A 19681-nucleotide genomic window follows, 5' to 3' on the forward strand; every position below is an offset into this window, starting at 1 on the left:
CACAATCCCCTGAAGAGTGGGAGGAATGAAAATTATCACTGTAACAAGACATGTGATGGCAACGGCTGGAGACTAACAAGAAAAATCTTATATCATCATCGGCAACAACGATACTTTCTTCCATTACACTTCATACATATCATGGGAAAATTGACTGACAAAATCTCGCATGAGGCAGGGGAGACAACTATCCTCCTAATGAAATCACAAGTTATAATTAAATACTTTTTACTGTCAATTTTGTCCGCAGGTGAGTAATCTAAGAGGCTGGGTTTAAGTTGTAGTAATCAGGCAAACCCAGTTCAATTTGTGCTTTCGCCCATATACTTTTTCAATGGAAAAACATAAGTTACATTCTGTGCCCAAGAGAGATTTCCTTGCGGAACCAATGAAACTGCCTCATTAATTATTCATGATATTCCTAGCCAAATCACCCACAGTACACAACGATGAATAGCGCAGTAGCGTATAGGGGATATCCAACAATGACCTTGTATATGAAAAAGAAATTATTATCTTCACCTGGTCACATTTGCCGCTGAAGTGCTGGAAGAGTATGACCACCACAAGACACGTGATGGCAATGGCTGCAAACACAAAAATCCCCTTTGCCTTCTGCCATCGCCTCTTTTCTACACGGTTCTGCTCATCCCCTATAGGATCTGGAAAACAAATTGGGTAAAAAGGAATAATGGTCTTAAATAAAAACGAAACATTATCTAAAGGCAACATCTATGCTTGTTTCCAAGAGTATAGTGTGTGTGTTTTAACTTACTAAAATAAAATACTTAACTAAGATTAGAAATGAAAATTCCATCCCACATGCAAACAAATAAATAAAACAGATTGATAAAACGAATGATTACACCACATATGCCTTTTTTATTACCAGTGCTTCTAATTTATGAATGTCAATGTCGTGGAAACTGTAAGCCTGGAAATGTTCTTACCCACAACCCCTTCATCCCCATTAGAAGAGAGCACCTGGTACTTGTAACCCTCGGCAACCATCCTGTTACGAGCTTTCTTCTCTATCCCCCTCCTGTACTCACTGTCAGACGTTACCGGACTGAGGTCATGGGATTGGCTCATTATAGGTCACATTCATTTATGCGTCAAGGTCACATATGATTAGAGGTTATAGCCAGGAAGCACATTTAACATTCAAAGCTTAATGGTTAATTGAGAAGCCTAGTTAAAGGTCAATGTCAGATTTTACATTCAAAGGCTCAATCTCAATGGCAATTTATCAAGGTCAAATATCACAGAGGTATGAGCTAGAGGTCAAGGTAAGAACTAGCATTTAAAGGTCAAGGGGTTGAGAAGGTCACTGTAACAGGTTTTCTTCAGAGGATGTTCATAATGGGAAAACTGAAAATACAAACACAAATATCCCATCACCAAACTCAAAGAAAACTTAGGGATATCAGGCCCCAATATCATGAAAAAACTTAAGTCAAATCTCAATCTCAGTCTTAACTCATTTTACCACATAGCATGAAAAGTTATTAAAAATAACGGATGATTTTACACCTTTGAAAGGGCATTCTATCATGTAATATGTTGATTTATGCCTTTGGTCAAGATTTCAAGGGAATAATATTCTATTGCCAGAAATGTATTAGAGTACAATTTCCTTGTCTTAACAATTACTCAAATCTATTTTTTTGCCCTGGACTTAAGTTTCTTTGAAATATTTGACAAAAACTTTTATCAAAACATTCCATGAGAAAATATGCTTTCAAAAAGTATAAAAACAAGCAAGATTTTTAATCATATTACCGTATGGTTTCATGTTGTAAAATGAGTTAAGATTGAGATTTGACTTGAGTTTGATTTTTGTGATATTGGGGCCAGGTAAACCATTACAAGGAAGATTATAAATACCATGCACAAACCAATAAATCACATTTAAGTCTAGCAAAAAATGGTTTATTGCCATAATGCTAACAGTGAAATAAATTGTACACTGTTCAAATCATCCAAACAAACAAACATGTTTATTTTATTGACTCTTTTAATTAATTCATATTGTGCACATTCACAATGAATAATTTGAGTTTAAAGATGCACTCTTACTCCCATATAAGATTTACCACAATTAATAATATTGTTTTAATATTCCAAAAAGGATGAATAAATGTCGAAATCAATGGTTCTTATGAAGGATATCGAGTTTATTTCAAAAGAAATGAGCATGAAACACGGTATTTCTACCTTATGAGACTTATATATAATAGTAGACCACAGTAAATCTTTCAGCATTTACCAATCATTTAATATTTTTGTGCTTTCAGCTACTAAATACACAGTTATAGTTTTGTAATCAGTAAATAATTTTAACCATAAATGCATAATTTAGTAAGTAGTTCAAGGTTTATCACTTGAAATATATGTTTGTTATACTTTACATGTGTATGTATTGATTTGAATAAGAGTGAATAAGTATTACAATGTAAACAAAATGTAAACTATTCACTTTCAGCTTATTTTTATCAATTTAGATCTTAAAACACAAATACAAACATAATACTAGACATTATAAACCCACTTATGAAATAAAACTGTTTGTACTTGCCTTTCAAATTACAAAGCTAACTTGATAGATTAACAAGCGAATATGATAACAATAGATCCGAGTATATCAACTCTGTCCCTGAATAATTCAGCTAGTGCATTATCATAAACATTTATTGTAATATAAATCAAACCTTTTTCTGATCACGTAAGGTAAACTTTATCAGATGTCCACTATTTTATACATAATTTTGCAACGTGTCTATATCCTTTATTGCAATGGTAGAAATTTAAATACATTTTCCAACCATTATTGAGGTAAGTTAAACTCACTTTATACTATATAGAACACAGAAATCATACAGTATACAGTGTTATTGGAGCTTTCAACCATGACATTTACAAATAGGATGTTATTTTGCTCTGTCAACCATGAAAAATATGAGTTTGGAGAGTTTAAAGCTGCACTCTCACAGATTTACCGTTTTTACAACTTCATTTTTTTTTGCTTTGGAATGAGAAAATTTATCCATAAATATCTGCAAACCAGTGAAAAAAGACGGCTGACATTAAAAGATCAGATCGCAGATTTTCATATTTCCATTCAAAAATGAATGTTTTATGGCTAAAAGCGTTACTAACGGTTTAAAAAAATGCATAAAAAATCAATTTTTTAACTTAAATATAAAAATCTGCGATCTATTTCTTTTGTCAGCAGTCTTAAATGACTGGTTTACATTCATTTTCGCATCAATTGGCTTATTCGAAGACAAAAAAAAAATAGTTGTCAAAATGTTCAATCTGTGAGAGTGCAGCTTTTAGCCTTAAATACAGGGTATTGAGTCAATAGTTGCATTTTGCAAAAAACAAAATGTTTATTATATAAAACAATAATTGAGGATCAAATGACTTTCAACAGTACAGGCGCATAGGAAGGAAATTGACATTGGGGCGGCGGAAGGGGTGTGCTCGGAAGGGGTGTCCCCTACCGTCGAGATTTTTTTCAATTTTAAGCATTGAAAGACACGATTTCCAGTGAATTTAGGTTTTATTTTCATGTTTTTATCTAAACCTTTTCCGGTTAAAATAGTTGATAGATATAAAACTATTATCGTTTAATAGCATTTATTCATAATTGCGCAGTCCCACAATTTATGTTAAATAACAAATTATCGCAGTTTACCTTTTCATAGTGAAGCCACGAGTGACTTTGGAACCATTGCCAGTTGAATGCCATGTGTTCAGTTTTTTTAGTGCTAAAAGATCTCTTCGGAAAACGTTAAGGCTGATTTGAAAACGTCCATTTTAAAGTCAAGCTTTAATGTGACGAGTTTGAAATAATACGTGTTGCTGGCTATTTAATGACAATTCTATTTTAACGAGAAATTGCAATTATCACAATAAACTACAGTTTTTTAATATTGCCTCTTCTTTCACTTACATTTGTAGATGGTCACAGGTTTAATTATGACATGGTGACCTGTTTATTCAATATCGTGTCAGACTGGTATTGATCTATATGCTCGTAACTTTATTTAAAATACGATCATTAAGAAAATCGTTATCAAATATTCGCAGCCCCATTGCTGTTACTTAAGCCAGAATATTGGGGCTGCGGTCGCGGCCCCTGCGGCCCCAGCTCCTACGCGCCTGCAGTATACATTTTATACATCACAAATACTTTTGTAAACCCTACCAAACAGTGAGTGTCAAAAACTAGATATAGATGCAACACCATGAATATTTCAGTTCAAATGTTTATCTTTGTATAAGCTATCTTATTTATGACATTTATAGTTATCCCAATATTAGGTTCATGGCCTTATTATTATTAGAACACAGGTTAAATTTATATAGAAATTAAAAACCAATCCAAGAAAATGAAAATGCAAAATAAACATTCATAGCCCATGCATAGTGTGTAATATAATTAACATTTGAAAGTTACACGAGAAGTGTTCATTATATTATGCAAGTTTATTTATGATTCAGTAAATATATTTATGTTTTAATAGGTATATTAAATCATATTTCGATAAATCAACCATTCCTGTATAATTGTATACTCTGAAATACTTTTTAAGTACTAGGTAATAATTAACATCTACCAATCACCTATACTAGCCAGTGTGAATACCTGGGCTTCTTAATAACTCCATGGGCTTCTAAATTACTCTCTTAATACAGCCAATTTATGACTAAATGGAAGTCTGGCAGTTATTCTTGTAAGTTAAAATCCAACTTTGGCAGTTGTCATCCGCTTAATTGATTTTGTCAGAGCTCTTCTAAATGATTATATTTGAATGACTTTTTGGTGATCCCATGGGTGTGGGGAAGGTGGGGAGCGGGGTGCCTTAGCACTAATAGGTGGTGTTGTGAATGAGGCCCCTCCATAGGATATGCCTCAACTTTTCACAATAAATGGGTAACCAAGATTGAGTTGAATTAAGCTGATATTTGAATGGAATTCCCTTTTTTTCTGAGATTTAATATTCAGCATTTATCAACTCCTTTACTCATACATCAAAATAGCTCTGTATCTAGAGCGGAAATTTGAATCTCAAATCATGGGTTCAAATCATGCCAGTGCTCACCTTTTCTGCTGATTACCGTAAACCGTAATAGCCGAATTCGGCCTGAAATCAACTTTAGAAAAAAATGTCAAAAGCTTATTACTGTTTGTAAGACACAGGAAGTTTTTAGACCAATATTCGAGGGAAAAAAAAGTGTCTTATAATCAGTCATTCAGGGTTTCCTTTTTTTATTCAATAAATCATTGCAATGCACAGTCAATTTGGAAAAAAATAAATACTTTGATTAAATTGCAATATATATTTCAATATTGACATGAAATGTATTTCTTTTTGATGTCCTATATGTTTATATATCAATATGTTTAAAAATATGTCTATAATGACAAAGAGTAACTTGAATGAAACATTCCGCTGTAGGTGGTAGTGCATTCATAGTACATTTATGTACTTTGTTCGTAATATGCAAATTGGCATAACTAGTTCTCTGTTTGGAGGTTCAGGACCTATGTATTATAAGACCAGTCAACACCTTCAGGGTCAAGCTTGCTTTTCTCTGAACCCATCTGTTGCATCTTTGGGCCGAGACGTAACACTATGTGTAATATACATGTAAGTCAATAAATGATCTATTCTGTTCTGATTCAAAATTTCGTAGTTTCATCAATTATTTATATTATGTAGGAACATGGAATTTTAGAATAAGTTGGAGAAAGACCAGTAGGAAATACTGAAATATAAATAACAGTAGCATCATATATTAAATGTCTCACATAATTGATATTTTATGTAAACAAAAGCTATGATTGCCATACACACTTTTTAACCACACTAACAATCAAATACTACTAACTTACCTTTAATCTGTGCAAAAACAACATCGGAATTTACAGAGTCATTATCATCATCATCATCGCCGCTGTTGATGTGACTGTAGGTATTATTTGAATCACATACAGAGCTGTGGTTGTTGCCAAGAGTGTAATACCTGAAAGAAGCCCGAAAAGGTAAGCATAATGCACCTGTCATTTGTAACCACGGCCCTCCTCCCCCCAGCCAATGACAGGTAAAATCCCCGCCCTGCGGCAACAAACTGCTGGTATAATTCCCGCCAAATGCCCCCTAACCAAACGACATCCTAGATAAGGCCCATTCCCCGCTATTTTTGGCGCAAAAACAAAACCAAAGCATTCACTCGGCACTGCGGTCCAACTTGAAGGTAAAAACACGACCTTTTCCCCCATTATACCAGGTTTACCCCCGGTTCTATGGAAGCCGTGGTAACAATTGACTGGTGCATAATTCATTCAAGATCTAAGAACAAACTACAAGTTTAAAAAATTAAAAATCAAATACCATAAAGTTTTGTAGCAATTAAGTTTGGATGTTATTTTTTTAAAAGGGCATTCTTGGCTATTGCGATTTCATATGTATATAATAAGGAATAAAAGATAAACATTAGGTTAAATTAGACCTTATTCACATGATATAAAAAGCTCATTACTCAATTACGATATAGTAAACAATGCCAACAAAAAATGATAACTTTGTTTTTAAATATCTTCCCACATCCCACCTCAGTTATCAAAACAATAAATATTCAAATGTTGAAACTTGTTAAATTGTGTTAATTTCCTACATAAAACCCTCGCAAACTAACTGTGTATTGTGGTGTAATGGCTTCGGTCCCTGACTCCAAACCCAGTGTATCCGGGTTCAGACCCTGATGTTTGAATGTCATGCCCTAATTTATCACCTTTTGATGTTTTTCAAAATTTTCTGGAAAGTTATACATGTACATTTAAATACACAAAAAAAACCAGCTAAACGGCTATTAAATTTCAACATATTTAACCATCCTTTTCATTATTATTTTTTAACTTCACAATCCACATTTCCTTCAAAGGCATCAAAATTAATAATGGCATTTACGGTATACACAACAGTTAAATGATGCTGTCATTTTAGTTCAAAAACGTACCACAGAAGGAGATATTACGTTATCAAAAAGTATGAATACATTCAAGATTTTGAATCAAACCATGCTTTTATGCGGTCAACTGAGTGAAATTGAGATTGAGATTTGACTTGAGTATTTTTGTGATATGGAGGCCTGGGATACAAACCCTGTTGTAACATAGCTATGGTTATGCGCAGCCACAGGGCTGTTGAAGGAACTAAAAGGGTTTCACAGCTTCATCCACCATAATAGCCAAAGACACGCAAACACAGACCCCCCACCCCCCCAAAAAAAATACAAACACTATTGTAACATATCTATGGTTAAGCGCAGCCACTGGGCTGTTGAAGAAACTAAAAGGGTTTCACAGCTTTTTCCACCATATAGCCAAAGACACACAAACACAGACACCCCTTGCGAAAAACAAACACAGTTGTAACATACCTATGGTCATGCGCAGCCACTCGACTGTTGAAGGAACACAGCGGTTTCACAGCTTCCTTGTCCACCAGATCTAGGGGCTGCCACTCACCAAGCTTCGGCTTCATTACACACTGCACCTAGGAATAGAAATATAGACTACTGTATTGAACTAGAAGGAAGTTTTCATTTCATAACGGACACTGTTAATTTAGTAACAGATAAAACAAGCAATTACCTTGAATTGATATGCTCTGCCTGATTAGGCAAAGTCAATGAAATGAAAATCAAGGTCCAACCGAACATGCAATATGGCTCCAGGGTGATTGACCCTTATGAATGTTAGATAGGAGTTGGTTTGCATTACATGTAGTTTGAAATAAAATAAAAATATATTTATAGTTTAGCATTAACTTAGTAACCAAGTTTTTGACACAAAATTACCTAGCTTTAAATCTAAAAGTAGATTTAATCAAAGCAAACATTCTGATAACATTTTATGAAGATTGGACCTCTAGAATGATTGTTCAAAAGATTTTTCTAAGATCTGACCTAGTGTCTAGTGACTTACGTTTTTGACCCCAATGTGACCTAATTTCAAACTAATTTGATTTTATCGATACAAATATTCAATGTTTCATAAAGATTAGAGTGGATACATTGCTTCTGTTTGTTCCCAAGATTTCTCAACAATTTGACCTAATGACGTAGTTTTTGACCTCATGTGGCCCACTTTAAAAAGTGGTTGAGACTTAATCAAGTTGAAACATTATCATACCAGTCTCAACCAAGATATGGTTCTGGACAGTAAAAAGTGTGACAGACAAACAGATGGACAGATAGACGGACGGACAATGACAAAACACCTTCCTCCTCCTGAAACTGGGTCGGCGGGGTATAATATTAATCTGCTCAATATTAAGAATTACTTTATTCACATCTGGTCAAATTCCTCAAAATAAAACATGAAGTTAGTTTTTCATAAAATTAAATACTGGGTGTATAATATTATTGTGCTTAGTGTAAAATGTACAGGAAAATGTTGTTTTTTTTTGGTAGTTTGCACCAATGCTGAAATGTTTGCAAGACATTCATGAACTGCTTAATAAAACACTGAATTGAATTTGAATAATTCAAAATTAAAAAGTAAGAAAGTAACAGCCTCAGATTTTTACCATCAAATATATAAACCTAAATTTATATTTAATAATGTATATTGAATGAAAACACTCACTTTAGTTCCCTGCAGAATAACAATCCAAGCTTGACCTTTAAAAGCCAATTTCTGTCACAATTCTAGCTATTCATATATGCTACAAACTACTAGCCAAGTGGATGACATGTGCAAGAAATCAATGGTAACATGAAGCTAGAGAAATGACTCAGATGTGAAAATGTAAATATCCAGCAGACTGTTAGAAATAGGAATCCAAATCTGAACATCTGCTGCCATAGGTGACAGCTACATGCAGATTATTATTGACAGTGTGGCAAATAATGCCTACCGGATACACCTGTATGATCTGTTGACATTTAAACAATACATGCATGTGGAACATGGTCACGTTCTACTAGAATTAAAGTTACTGCCGCATTCTCTTTTTAATCTACTTAGAATATTAAAAGGGACGGTCTTGGCTTTGGCATGTTCATTTGTTTACATGTAGGAATTAAAAAAAAATGATAACAGGTTAGAAAACTACACATTACCAAACTACCTCACAGCAAAAAGTGCCAATAAAAAATTATTACTAGTTATTTAATTATGGAGATCTAACAGATGATAATTGTGAGCCCTGAAAATAGCCAGGGTTAGATTGAGTATTAGGGAGTCATGCCCAAAGAAGGGTAAAGGAGTTTAAAGGGACTGATCGCTCATGTATTTGTAAAATGCACTTTTCTTTTTTTTGTATGTAAAGAGTGGCAAATCATTAGCAAGTGTTTTTGACTCAATAACTGAACAATACACAATCTTTACAACTGTGCTATAATTTGAAGTTAATAAATCTTAATTCCTGAATTCAAGATGAATCCTGAACTTAAGAACATCTGAGTTTCTTCCATTAATCTTAAATAGTTTCAAATTATCTTAACTTTGTTTCAATGTTGACAATTTTTAAATTGTGTTTACACCTTATGCACTGCAGCAGTCAATTGTAACAACGCCCCCCCCCAAGGTCCTTGGAATAGCGGAGACTTTGACTTTTGGTCTAGACAAGCCCGGGTAAAATCCCCGCCCTACGGAAATGAACTGCTGGTAAAAACCCCGCCAAATGCCCCCGCACCCCAGGGACCAAAGGTAAGGCCCATTCCCCGCTATATTTGGCGCGAAGACAAAACCACCGCATTTATCCAGCACTGCCGAGCCACCAGGAAAGTAAAAACACGGCCATTTCCCTGGCTATCCGTGGGGGATGTGGCGCATGGATACAATTGCCTGGTGCATTACATTTAATGCTTTCTGAGTAACGTCCTGACTGCAGCACCAAGTAAATGCAATTCGTAATGGTGATAGAAAATAATTTCAGATTATTGTTCTTGTGTATGCGTGTGTTAAATTTTTACAAGTGTTAGCAAAATATCATTTGCTTCTTGAATGGATAATATCATAGAAAATAAAGTCATGTAGACGTACTTATTTGATGTGGTGTTTGAATGTTATAAATAAAACACAGTATTGTATATTCACATGTACATATAAGTCAAAAGCCAAGTGCAACTACATACTCAATTCAATAAATGAAATTCTTAATGGTAACTAGTGTATTAGTCTATTAAGTGACATTGGGCCGATTTTGCAGAACTTTGTTAAAGTTAACAACGTAATTATCTACATTGTTGTTAATTTTTAAACATAAAATATTTGATAATGTGCTAACACTATTTAAATATAAACAAGTGCCTGTGACTGACACACTTGTCTCAGATTTAGTAATTTAATCAACAGATCTCAAGACTTTCTGTATCTATTACACTTCCAAAGCAGTAAATTAATGATTTGAAAATTAACAATCATGATTTAACTTTTTATTTCAAGATTAAATTGTGCTGGTGGTTGTATAGTCCAACTTGCTTTAATTTCATAATGTTTACAGGACTAATTTTGATGCAAAGCGTTTTCAATTTTTGATAAGAAACTTGACCTTTGACCCACTGACCTCTAAGGCAATAGGGTATATCTGCTGGTTATGACCAACCTGCCTCAAAAGTTTGAGGTCCTTGGGCCATAGTGTTCTTCATATGTTGATCGGAACCTGATTTTTAGCTGAAGGTAATATTAAGGTCACCACAACATTGACCTTTGACCAACTAACCTCAAAATAAAGAGGCTTTATCTGCTGGTCATGACCAACCTGCTTCCAAAGCTTAATAAGCACTCTTCAGATATTGATCGGAAACCGTGGGGATGGATGGACAGACATACAAACGACTAGAAAACTATGTGCCACTTTTTAGGGCATAAAAATCCCAGGTGTTGTAATAATAAAAATTATGAACTTTAAGGATTTATGTTTTAAGTTATGAGTTAAATGTGGCACAAGCTTTGGGTGAATAAGGGAAATTGTATACTCTTCCAATTTATAAGGAGTATGATAATAAGAACTGAGCTTGTATGCATAAAACATCTTAAGTCATTTCTTAACTTAAGTTGATTTCCTAAAATGTTCATGATCAAATTAAGAAAAAACTACAAGTTTTTTAACATGAATTTTTGTGTATTTCATAACATTTATGAAAATAAAGTATTTCAGATATTATTAAGTGATTATATCATATGACCAGTGAAATAATTAACCTAAACAAGAGCTGTCATAGAGACAGCGCGCTCGACTATTCCGCCGCTTTTCGGTGTATGGATTGAAAAGTTTTGGCAAAACATGCATGGATCACTGTTAGATTAGATTTAAATGCAATACATGATGTGCGGAGATATTTACATTAATTGTCTTTTTTATTGAATTGGAAAATATTTGAGGTGGTACGCAAACTCTAACATAAATTCTAAGTAGAAAAAGGGGCATAATTTTTTCAAAATGGTTGATAGAGTTACCTCCTCCTGTGTACAGGTTGGAGGCATGATGGTGAACAAGCGTGCAAAGTTTCAAAGCCATAGGTCAATGGACTTTAAAAATATTCCAGGTGGTACGCAAACTTTAATGTAAATTCTTAGTAGAAAAAGGGGCATATTTTTTTGTCAAAATGCTTAGTAGAGGTACCTCCTCCTGTGTACAGGCTGGGGGCATGATGGTGAACAAGTGTGCAAAGTTTCAAAGCCATATGTCAATGGACTTTGAAAATATTTAAGGTGGTACACAAACTTTAATGTAAATTCTAAGTAGAAAAAGGGGCATAATTTTGTCAAAATGATTGATAGAGTTACCTCCTCCTGTGTACATGCTGGGGGCATGATGGTGAACAAGTGTGCTAAGTTTCAAAGCCAGATGTCAATGGACTTTGAAAATATTTGAGGTAGTACGCAAACTTTAACGTAAATTCTAAGTTTAACTAGAACTCTGCGAGTCGGATGTGTCGCCTGAAAGTATGAAAATAAAGTATTTCAGATATTATTAAGTGATTATATCATATGACCAGTGAAATAATTAACCTAAACAAGAGCTGTCATAGAGACAGCGCGCTCGACTATTCCGCCGCTTTTCGGTGTATGGATTGAAAAGTTTTGGCAAAACATGCATGGATCACTGTTAGATAAGATTTAAATGCAATACATGATGTGCGGAGATATTTACATTAATTGTCTTTTTTATTGAATTGGAAAATATTTGAGGTGGTACGCAAACTCTAACATAAATTCTAAGTAGAAAAAGGGGCATAATTTTTTCAAAATGGTTGATAGAGTTACCTCCTCCTGTGTACAGGTTGGAGGCATGATGGTGAACAAGCGTGCAAAGTTTCAAAGCCATAGGTCAATGGACTTTAAAAATATTCCAGGTGGTACGCAAACTTTAATGTAAATTCTTAGTAGAAAAAGGGGCATATTTTTTTGTCAAAATGCTTAGTAGAGGTACCTCCTCCTGTGTACAGGCTGGGGGCATGATGGTGAACAAGTGTGCAAAGTTTCAAAGCCATATGTCAATGGACTTTGAAAATATTTAAGGTGGTACGCAAACTTTAATGTAAATTCTAAGTAGAAAAAGGGGCATAATTTTGTCAAAATGATTGATAGAGTTACCTCCTCCTGTGTACATGCTGGGGGCATGATGGTGAACAAGTGTGCTAAGTTTCAAAGCCAGATGTCAATGGACTTTGAAAATATTTGAGGTAGTACGCAAACTTTAACGTAAATTCTAAGTTTAACTAGAACTCCGCGAGTCGGATGTGTCGCCTGACGAATTATTTACTGTCGACATTATAGCTGTTAGATTGGCATTTTATTCATTTATAGACAATGATGTTGCCATTTAACTTTCAAGTGTAGGTGGCATTTGAACCCTCAATCAGATATACCTACGGAATAAGTTTCAGGTTGAAACCTCCTATAGTTTACGAGATATGCCACGGACAAAACCTAAGCAAGAAAATTAACAAAGGGCAATAACTCTAAAAATATGGCAGCAAGAGTAACGGTTCTTGTGCACTGCACTTGCCCTCAATGAGATCTATCTAGCTATGAAGTTTCAAGTTGATACCTCTTATATTCTTCAAGATATGCCCCGGACAAAACTTTAAGCATGAAAATTAACAATGGGCAATAACTTTAAAACTAAGAAAGCAAGAGTTACTGTTATTGTGCACTGCACTTGCCCTCAATGAGATCTATCTAGCTATGAAGTCTCAAGTTGATACCTCTTATATTCTTCAAGATATGCCCCGGACAAAACTTTAAGCATGAAATTTAACAAAGGGCAATAACTTTAAAACTAAGAAAGCAAGAGTTACTGTTATTGTGCACTGCACTTGCCCTCAATGAGATCTATCTAGCTATGAAGTTTCAAGTTGATAACTCTTATATTCTACAAGATATGCCCCGGACAAAACTTTAAGCATGAAAAATAACAAAGGGCAATAATTTTAAAACTAAGAAAGCAAGAGTTACTGTTATTGTGCACTGCACTTGCCCTCCATGAGATCTATCTACATATGAAGTTTCAAGTTGATAACTCTTATATTCTACAAGATATGCCCCGGACAAAACTTTAAGCATGAAAAATAACAAAGGGCAATAACTCTAAAAATATGGAAGCAAGAGTAACAGTTCTTGTGCACTGCACTTGCCCTCAATTAGATCTATCTACATATGAAGTTTCAAGTTGATACCACTAATAGTTTAGGAGATATACCCCGGACAAGCGAAAATGGGACGCGGACGCCGCCGCCGACAAAAGTAACCCCTATATGTCGTCTTTTCAGGCGACACAAAAAGGGGCATAATTTTGTCAAAATGCTTGATAGAGTTACCTCCTCCTGTGTACAAGTTGGGGGCATGATGGTAAACAAGCGTGCAAAGTTTCAAAGCCAAATGTCAATGGATTTTGAAAATATTTGAGGTGGTACGCAAACTTCAATGTAAATTCTAAGTAGAAAGAGGGGCATATTTTTGTCAAAATGCTTGATAGAGTTACCTCCTCCTGTGTATAGGTTGGGGGCATGATGGTGAACAAGTGATCAAAGTTTCAAAGCCATATGTCAATGGACTTTGAAAATATTTGAGGTGGTACGCAAACTTCAATGTAAATTCTAAGAAGAAAGAGGGGCATATTTTTGTCAAAATGCTTGATAGAGTAACCTCCTCCTGTGTATAGGTTGGGGGCATGATGGTGAACAAGTGAGCAAAGTTTCAAAGCCATATGTCAATGGACTTTGAAAATATTTGAGGTGGTACGCAAACTTCAATGTAAATTCTAAGTAGAAAAACAGGCATAATTTTGTCAAAATGATTGAGAGTTACCTCCTCCTGTGTATAGGTTGGGGGCATGATGGTGAACAAGTGAGCAAAGTTTCAAAGCCATATATGTCAATGGACTTTGAAAATATTTGAGGTGGTACGCAGTGGTCGAAATTAACACAAGCCCGCAAGCCCTGCACTGGTAAAATATTTTTCGGGCTTGCTCAAATTCTGAATTTTATATAGCAGGGCTTGTTCAAAAATTTGACGCCAAGCACTAGTATAAGAATTCGGGGCTTGTTCATCCGAAAGTCTAATTTCAATGACTGGGTATGCAAACTTTAACATAAGTGGTTACGCCGACGCAGACGCTCGGGTGACTAGGATAGCTCTCCTTATTCTTTGAATAGTCAAGCTAAAAATGATTGAACATAGTTAAAATAGGAAATGATATGTTTTATGAGGAGCATACATGTACGAGAAAGGAAATTCATAAAGGTTGTTTTTTATCAAACATTTTTATTGAGCCTCAAGATAATGGGCACCTGCTAGATAGTTCCAAAATGGCGATGTTTTGTTGACAGAAGTCGATCAAAATGAGTGTTTTATGAAACACTTAAAAGTGTAATAATAGAAAGTATTTGCTAAAAATAATTTAATTGTAACTTTTTTGTTTTTATTATCAATGCATTGTTAAATATTCAGGAGTTTCAGTTGAAGAATATTTTTTACATTGGTTTAAAACAGTCAACTTGTGGCGTTTAGGGAACAAAATGAATATCCAAATGTTAAAGAAAGTTCCCATTACTGTGGTTAGTCCATTTTGATCACGACTGACTCTCCATGGAACAACATTGAAACCTATTCCAAACAGATGTTGCGTTTCCACTCGATTTCAATAATTATATTTTTCATGCTGAGGGAAAATTAAGCTTAGTACCACCTCCTGTTTTTTAATTAAATAATGCAATCAAACATTTCAATCCCTGACATTGACATTTTGTATAAGAAAAATCTGTGTTATCAAAGTGTTCATAGCTTGGACAACAAACTATGACCCTTCAGTCCTTTAATATTGTTTAAATAGTAATATGACATTTCAATACAATTCTAAGGCCAAAAAAAAAAAATAGGTTCGTTTCCGGTCTCCTTCCCAAAAAAAAGAGGGTAGGTAGGTAGGCATTTTTTTTTATTTTTATTTTTTTTTTTGGGGGGGGGGGAAGTGATCTAGAATAGAAGGCGGCTGACTTTTATTCAAAAACAACCATATTAACTGCGTATGAGACAATTTTAAAAGGTACTAAAGCATGAAATGTAAATACAAGTCCATTCATTTATTAAGAACTGTATAATGTGTATTAATTATAATGTATAGATATACATTTTCTAGAATATAAATGCATGTATTGTTGAACATGTTTGTCTGTATGACAGATGTCGAAAAAGAGTGCCTCAGATTTGTCAATTTTTCATATTTACCAATTTCACATTTGTGCTATAATGCTATTCTTATATTTGATAGAATATTAAAATTCCAAACATTGTCAGAAGCTGTTTTTGTCACTTCAATGATCTCCGAAGTACACCTGACCCGTGTTCACAAAGCGTTTCCATTCTCAACTGAATTAAGAGCAGGGTTCGACACTAACGGTAGTCCGGTAGTCCGAGACTACCAGTTTTGTGCTCGGACTACAAGAAATTTTAAATCATTAGTCCGTCGGACTACTAGAAAAAGTAAATATGACATCAGGTAATTGAGCATAAAATATTTATTACATTTAAACTCGCGTAAAACGTGTTGCTAAAATTTAAAAAAAAAAAGCGAGTATCACCGGTAAGTGCTCATTCTAAAGTTTGCCGAAGATGGCCGAGGAGTTCCGGACAACCTGGACTGTTACGTGAGTTTCGCGCGCAATTCGTATAGCCTTTCGATCAATATTAAAACCAGTCTGTAGAATGTCTTTATTTAGAAAGGGAAAAACCATTTTGCAGTGTACCAGTGTGTTTTAATCGTCAGACATGTGAAAGTCTGCCCGTGTCAGCGAGGTAGATTGGGGTTTAAAATGAGGTAGAATTTCTAGATCCCTTGCATTTTCGGTTAGAAACAATGATAGTTACGATGTTAGCAAAAACTTAATGGTTGTTACTATTTTTAGATTTTCTGAAAATACGTCATGGTAATTTATTTATCGTTTAGAGTATTGTCAAATGTCGGTGTTTTGATAAAGCAGACAGAAGAAACATTATATTATTATAAATGTATGGCTTGTGAAATATTTTAACTGGCATTTAGAAGAGCAGCTTAAAAAAATAATCATACTGGTCAAAAATGTCTAATTCAGTGTAAGTGCAGATGACGGCAGAAATTGTGTGCGTTAATTTTCGCGCCAAAAGGTCGTAACATTTTATACATTGAAGTGAGGGCCAATAACAATTCTTATCTTTATATACTCCCAATTAATTAATAACATTTTGGGAATTAATTCCATTATATTTTTAAAGCATTATTGTATGTCGTTTTAATAGATTAACAAAGGCTTCTGAATAGTAGGATGCCAATATCAGTTATCAAATAGCCATTTGTGCCGTAACTTAGCAACGATCTCGGTCGAGGTGTCAATTGATTTATTGCACCATTTTCCTGAAAGTGACAGATTATGGGGTATTTTAGCATGGTTTTTATTCTGGGGTATTTTAGCATGGTTTTTAGACTTTTTAAGGTTTTAAAATTGAAGGCCAAACATTGTTTTGAAGAAAGTGGAAAATTTAAGATTGAGACAGATAAGAAACATGATCAAAGGGTTGTTCTGACGATGTTTTTATGGAGAAGTCTAACAGAACACTGAAGAAATCTGTTGCAGGCTTGCATTTTTTTTGGACTATCAGAATTTTTGCTGGACTACCTGGATTTTAGATCCAGTAGTCCGAGGGACTACCTTGTGAAAAATGTTAGTGTCTAACCCTGAAGAGTATGAAACTTAATTTATTATTTAAATCTCAAAAATATGTTTAGTACTAAATTTAAGACACTAACTATTTGAAAGTGATACCGTAATTCACCTAAGAGTTCGGACACCTTAAATTAATTATTTTTTTCGCTGTCCGAAAACATAGAAAATTACCATTTTTACATTTTATTTACATGTTTGTTTAACCTGCCTTTTTTCTGAATGTTTGCATTTTACCACTTATTAATTTATCCGTAGTAATCAATGGTCATAAACTTATTTATTAAGCCTGTAGTGAAAATCCTTCATCAAGTTAATTAAAACACCATTTTATACATGCATTGAACTGAATAAACACATTCTATCGGCTTCAGATCAAAGAGTCACACTGTGTGACGTCACATAACTTACAGTTATACCCACGAGGATCTCGTGGAGAGCATGGACATTGCTATGCAGGATTAATATATAACTGTACGATTATTGACTGACGAACTCGACATTGGTGCCGACATTTTAATAGACTGCTTATCAAATTACCGAATTCGAAATGAGACCAAAGAATTAACGGAAAGAAAGTACCGAAAAGTACTAAATATGCGCGTAGTTAACTTTTACACCAATAAAAAGTATAGGGTCGGCGCGGAAATAAGGAGTCGGTCGGGCGACCGGAAACAGACCTATTTTTTTTTTTGGCCTAAGCATTTTACTTGAAATCATATAATTACATATGTGATAAGAGCCATGCTATGCTAAGCCTTAGGTTAATTTTAGCCAGTATAATCATATAAATTATATTGGTCTCCTAATCTAGTCTAGCGGTCGTGGGTTTGAGACCTGAGGGTGTCAATCCCCCACCCCCTCTTTTGGTATACACTGGCCATTTCAGACGTTTTTGTTTTATTTCCAAAATTTGTGCCACTGAACTGCGCACAAGAGCACAATTATCGAATAATTCTGCTGAAACATCATTACCTACAAACAAAATCATAGTCATGTAAGACTACATTCATCTTTGTGATGTTTACAGCAACTGTCAAGATTTGGCGGGAAGAAACTAAGGGACACAATTGCGAAATCGTTTTTCTACAGGTATCGAATTAATTTTTCACCATCAGAACGTTCCTGAAATGCGGAACGGGCCTTTTTTGATATACCGGTGTTCTACTCCAAGACCCTAACAGAATCTAAATCCCGAACACCTTAAAATCAATTATTGTTCTATTTTAACATGTTCAAACATTCAGCTAATAAAAAGGTAGATGATCAAAATACTTAAACAAGTCGATTTGTTAATCATTTATGGTTTGTGAATTTCGGATGCCTGTTGATCCCCAATTCAGTTTGGAATTGTTTGAAAGAGCTTCGTGTGAAGAGAAGAAAATGTAAATGGACTTCTGCACAAAGATGGCAAAATAGGTTAATTTCTGTCCGATTGTATTTGAAATAAAGAGCAAATATATAATCTGTACTACCTAGCATGGGTGTTTTTCTGGCATACTTTACATGACATAATCAGGGGCGGATCCAGGAATCAACGTTAGAGGGGGCGTAGCTTAGGGGCGCAACCTTTTGACATGCACCCCTCCCTCTGAACCGAAAGTGTATGGCATAAACTGATTGCATATGGATTGGGGGTTAAGCAATCAAGAAAAATTAACAATTTGTAGTTGGAAATGATGCATTATGGGCGTATTTTATTATTTTTTATCTCCTAAATTGACATGAAAAGTAAACTTTGACGATTTTAGAGGGGGCGCGCGCCGGATGCGCCCCCCTCTAAATCCGCTAGTGATAATAGTAATCAGCAAACAGATACCTTTCAGACGGCATCCAAATTAGTATGGCAGACATCCCATTATAACATTACAGTTAATGGAACGTTCATGTATCTAGCTTTATTTGGTCGGATTCCTTAGAGTATCCGGTGAGCAGTGCAGTCATCCTGGTGACCCCATATTATTTTGATATCGTTTGAAAAGTATTTAGACAAACATTGCAAAATGGGTTATTTAACTCCCGAATTTCTTTGAAAATAAAAACTGCTTTGTCTTTACCTACAGTATATAATACGCATTTCCAATCATCAATCTTTGAGATCAATTAGTAATCAGAAAGTAATACCCTTTCAAATGATACAAACATTATATGAAGTCAACCAGGCCCCAACTCATGATTTACACACACCAGCAGATCCCTTCAGAGAAAAACATGCACCACCCTGAAGGGGTCCGCTGGCCTTTATATACACTAAATTTGTAATCCACACTGATCCCGAGCTTTGCAAATTTGCAAATTACCAACCAGGTAAACATACGTTCTATGAATGTTCGTCCGTCTATAACGGAATGTTATATTATGCACGCACATCCGCCGCCTACAGCGGACCGTTACATTACTTTCCCCACCGAGAAGACTCGTGCCGAGTCTTGGACTGGGAATCTCATGGATAAGCAACTCC

At 34.8% G+C, this 19681-nt stretch overlaps 1 protein-coding gene across 5 annotated transcripts in view; it reads right to left on the bottom strand.

Annotated features, from left to right (window-relative positions):
- Positions 1-18278, bottom strand: part of LOC128224170 (endothelin-converting enzyme homolog) — a 39447-nt gene extending 21169 nt beyond the window's left edge. Inside the window, exons 1-4 of one of the 5 annotated variants that reach the window (XM_052933909.1) lie at positions 18196-18278; positions 7453-7568; positions 5906-6036; positions 523-662 (exon numbers count right to left, since the gene is read on the bottom strand). In XM_052933909.1, the coding sequence (XP_052789869.1) occupies positions 523-662; positions 5906-6036; positions 7453-7556 (375 nt within the window). In that variant the 5' untranslated portion in view covers positions 7557-7568; positions 18196-18278. Of the gene's footprint in view, positions 1-522; positions 663-950; positions 1372-2711; positions 2865-5905; positions 6039-7452; positions 7569-8662; positions 8757-18195 lie in introns of those variants that run through there. The other 4 variants (XM_052933907.1, XM_052933908.1, XM_052933912.1 and 1 more) reach the window with 4 other exon arrangements.
- Positions 18279-19681: the final 1403 nt, after the last annotated feature.

Source organism: Mya arenaria, chromosome 17 (genome assembly GCF_026914265.1).
Source record: "Mya arenaria isolate MELC-2E11 chromosome 17, ASM2691426v1".
Lineage (NCBI taxonomy): Eukaryota > Metazoa > Mollusca > Bivalvia > Myida > Myidae > Mya > Mya arenaria.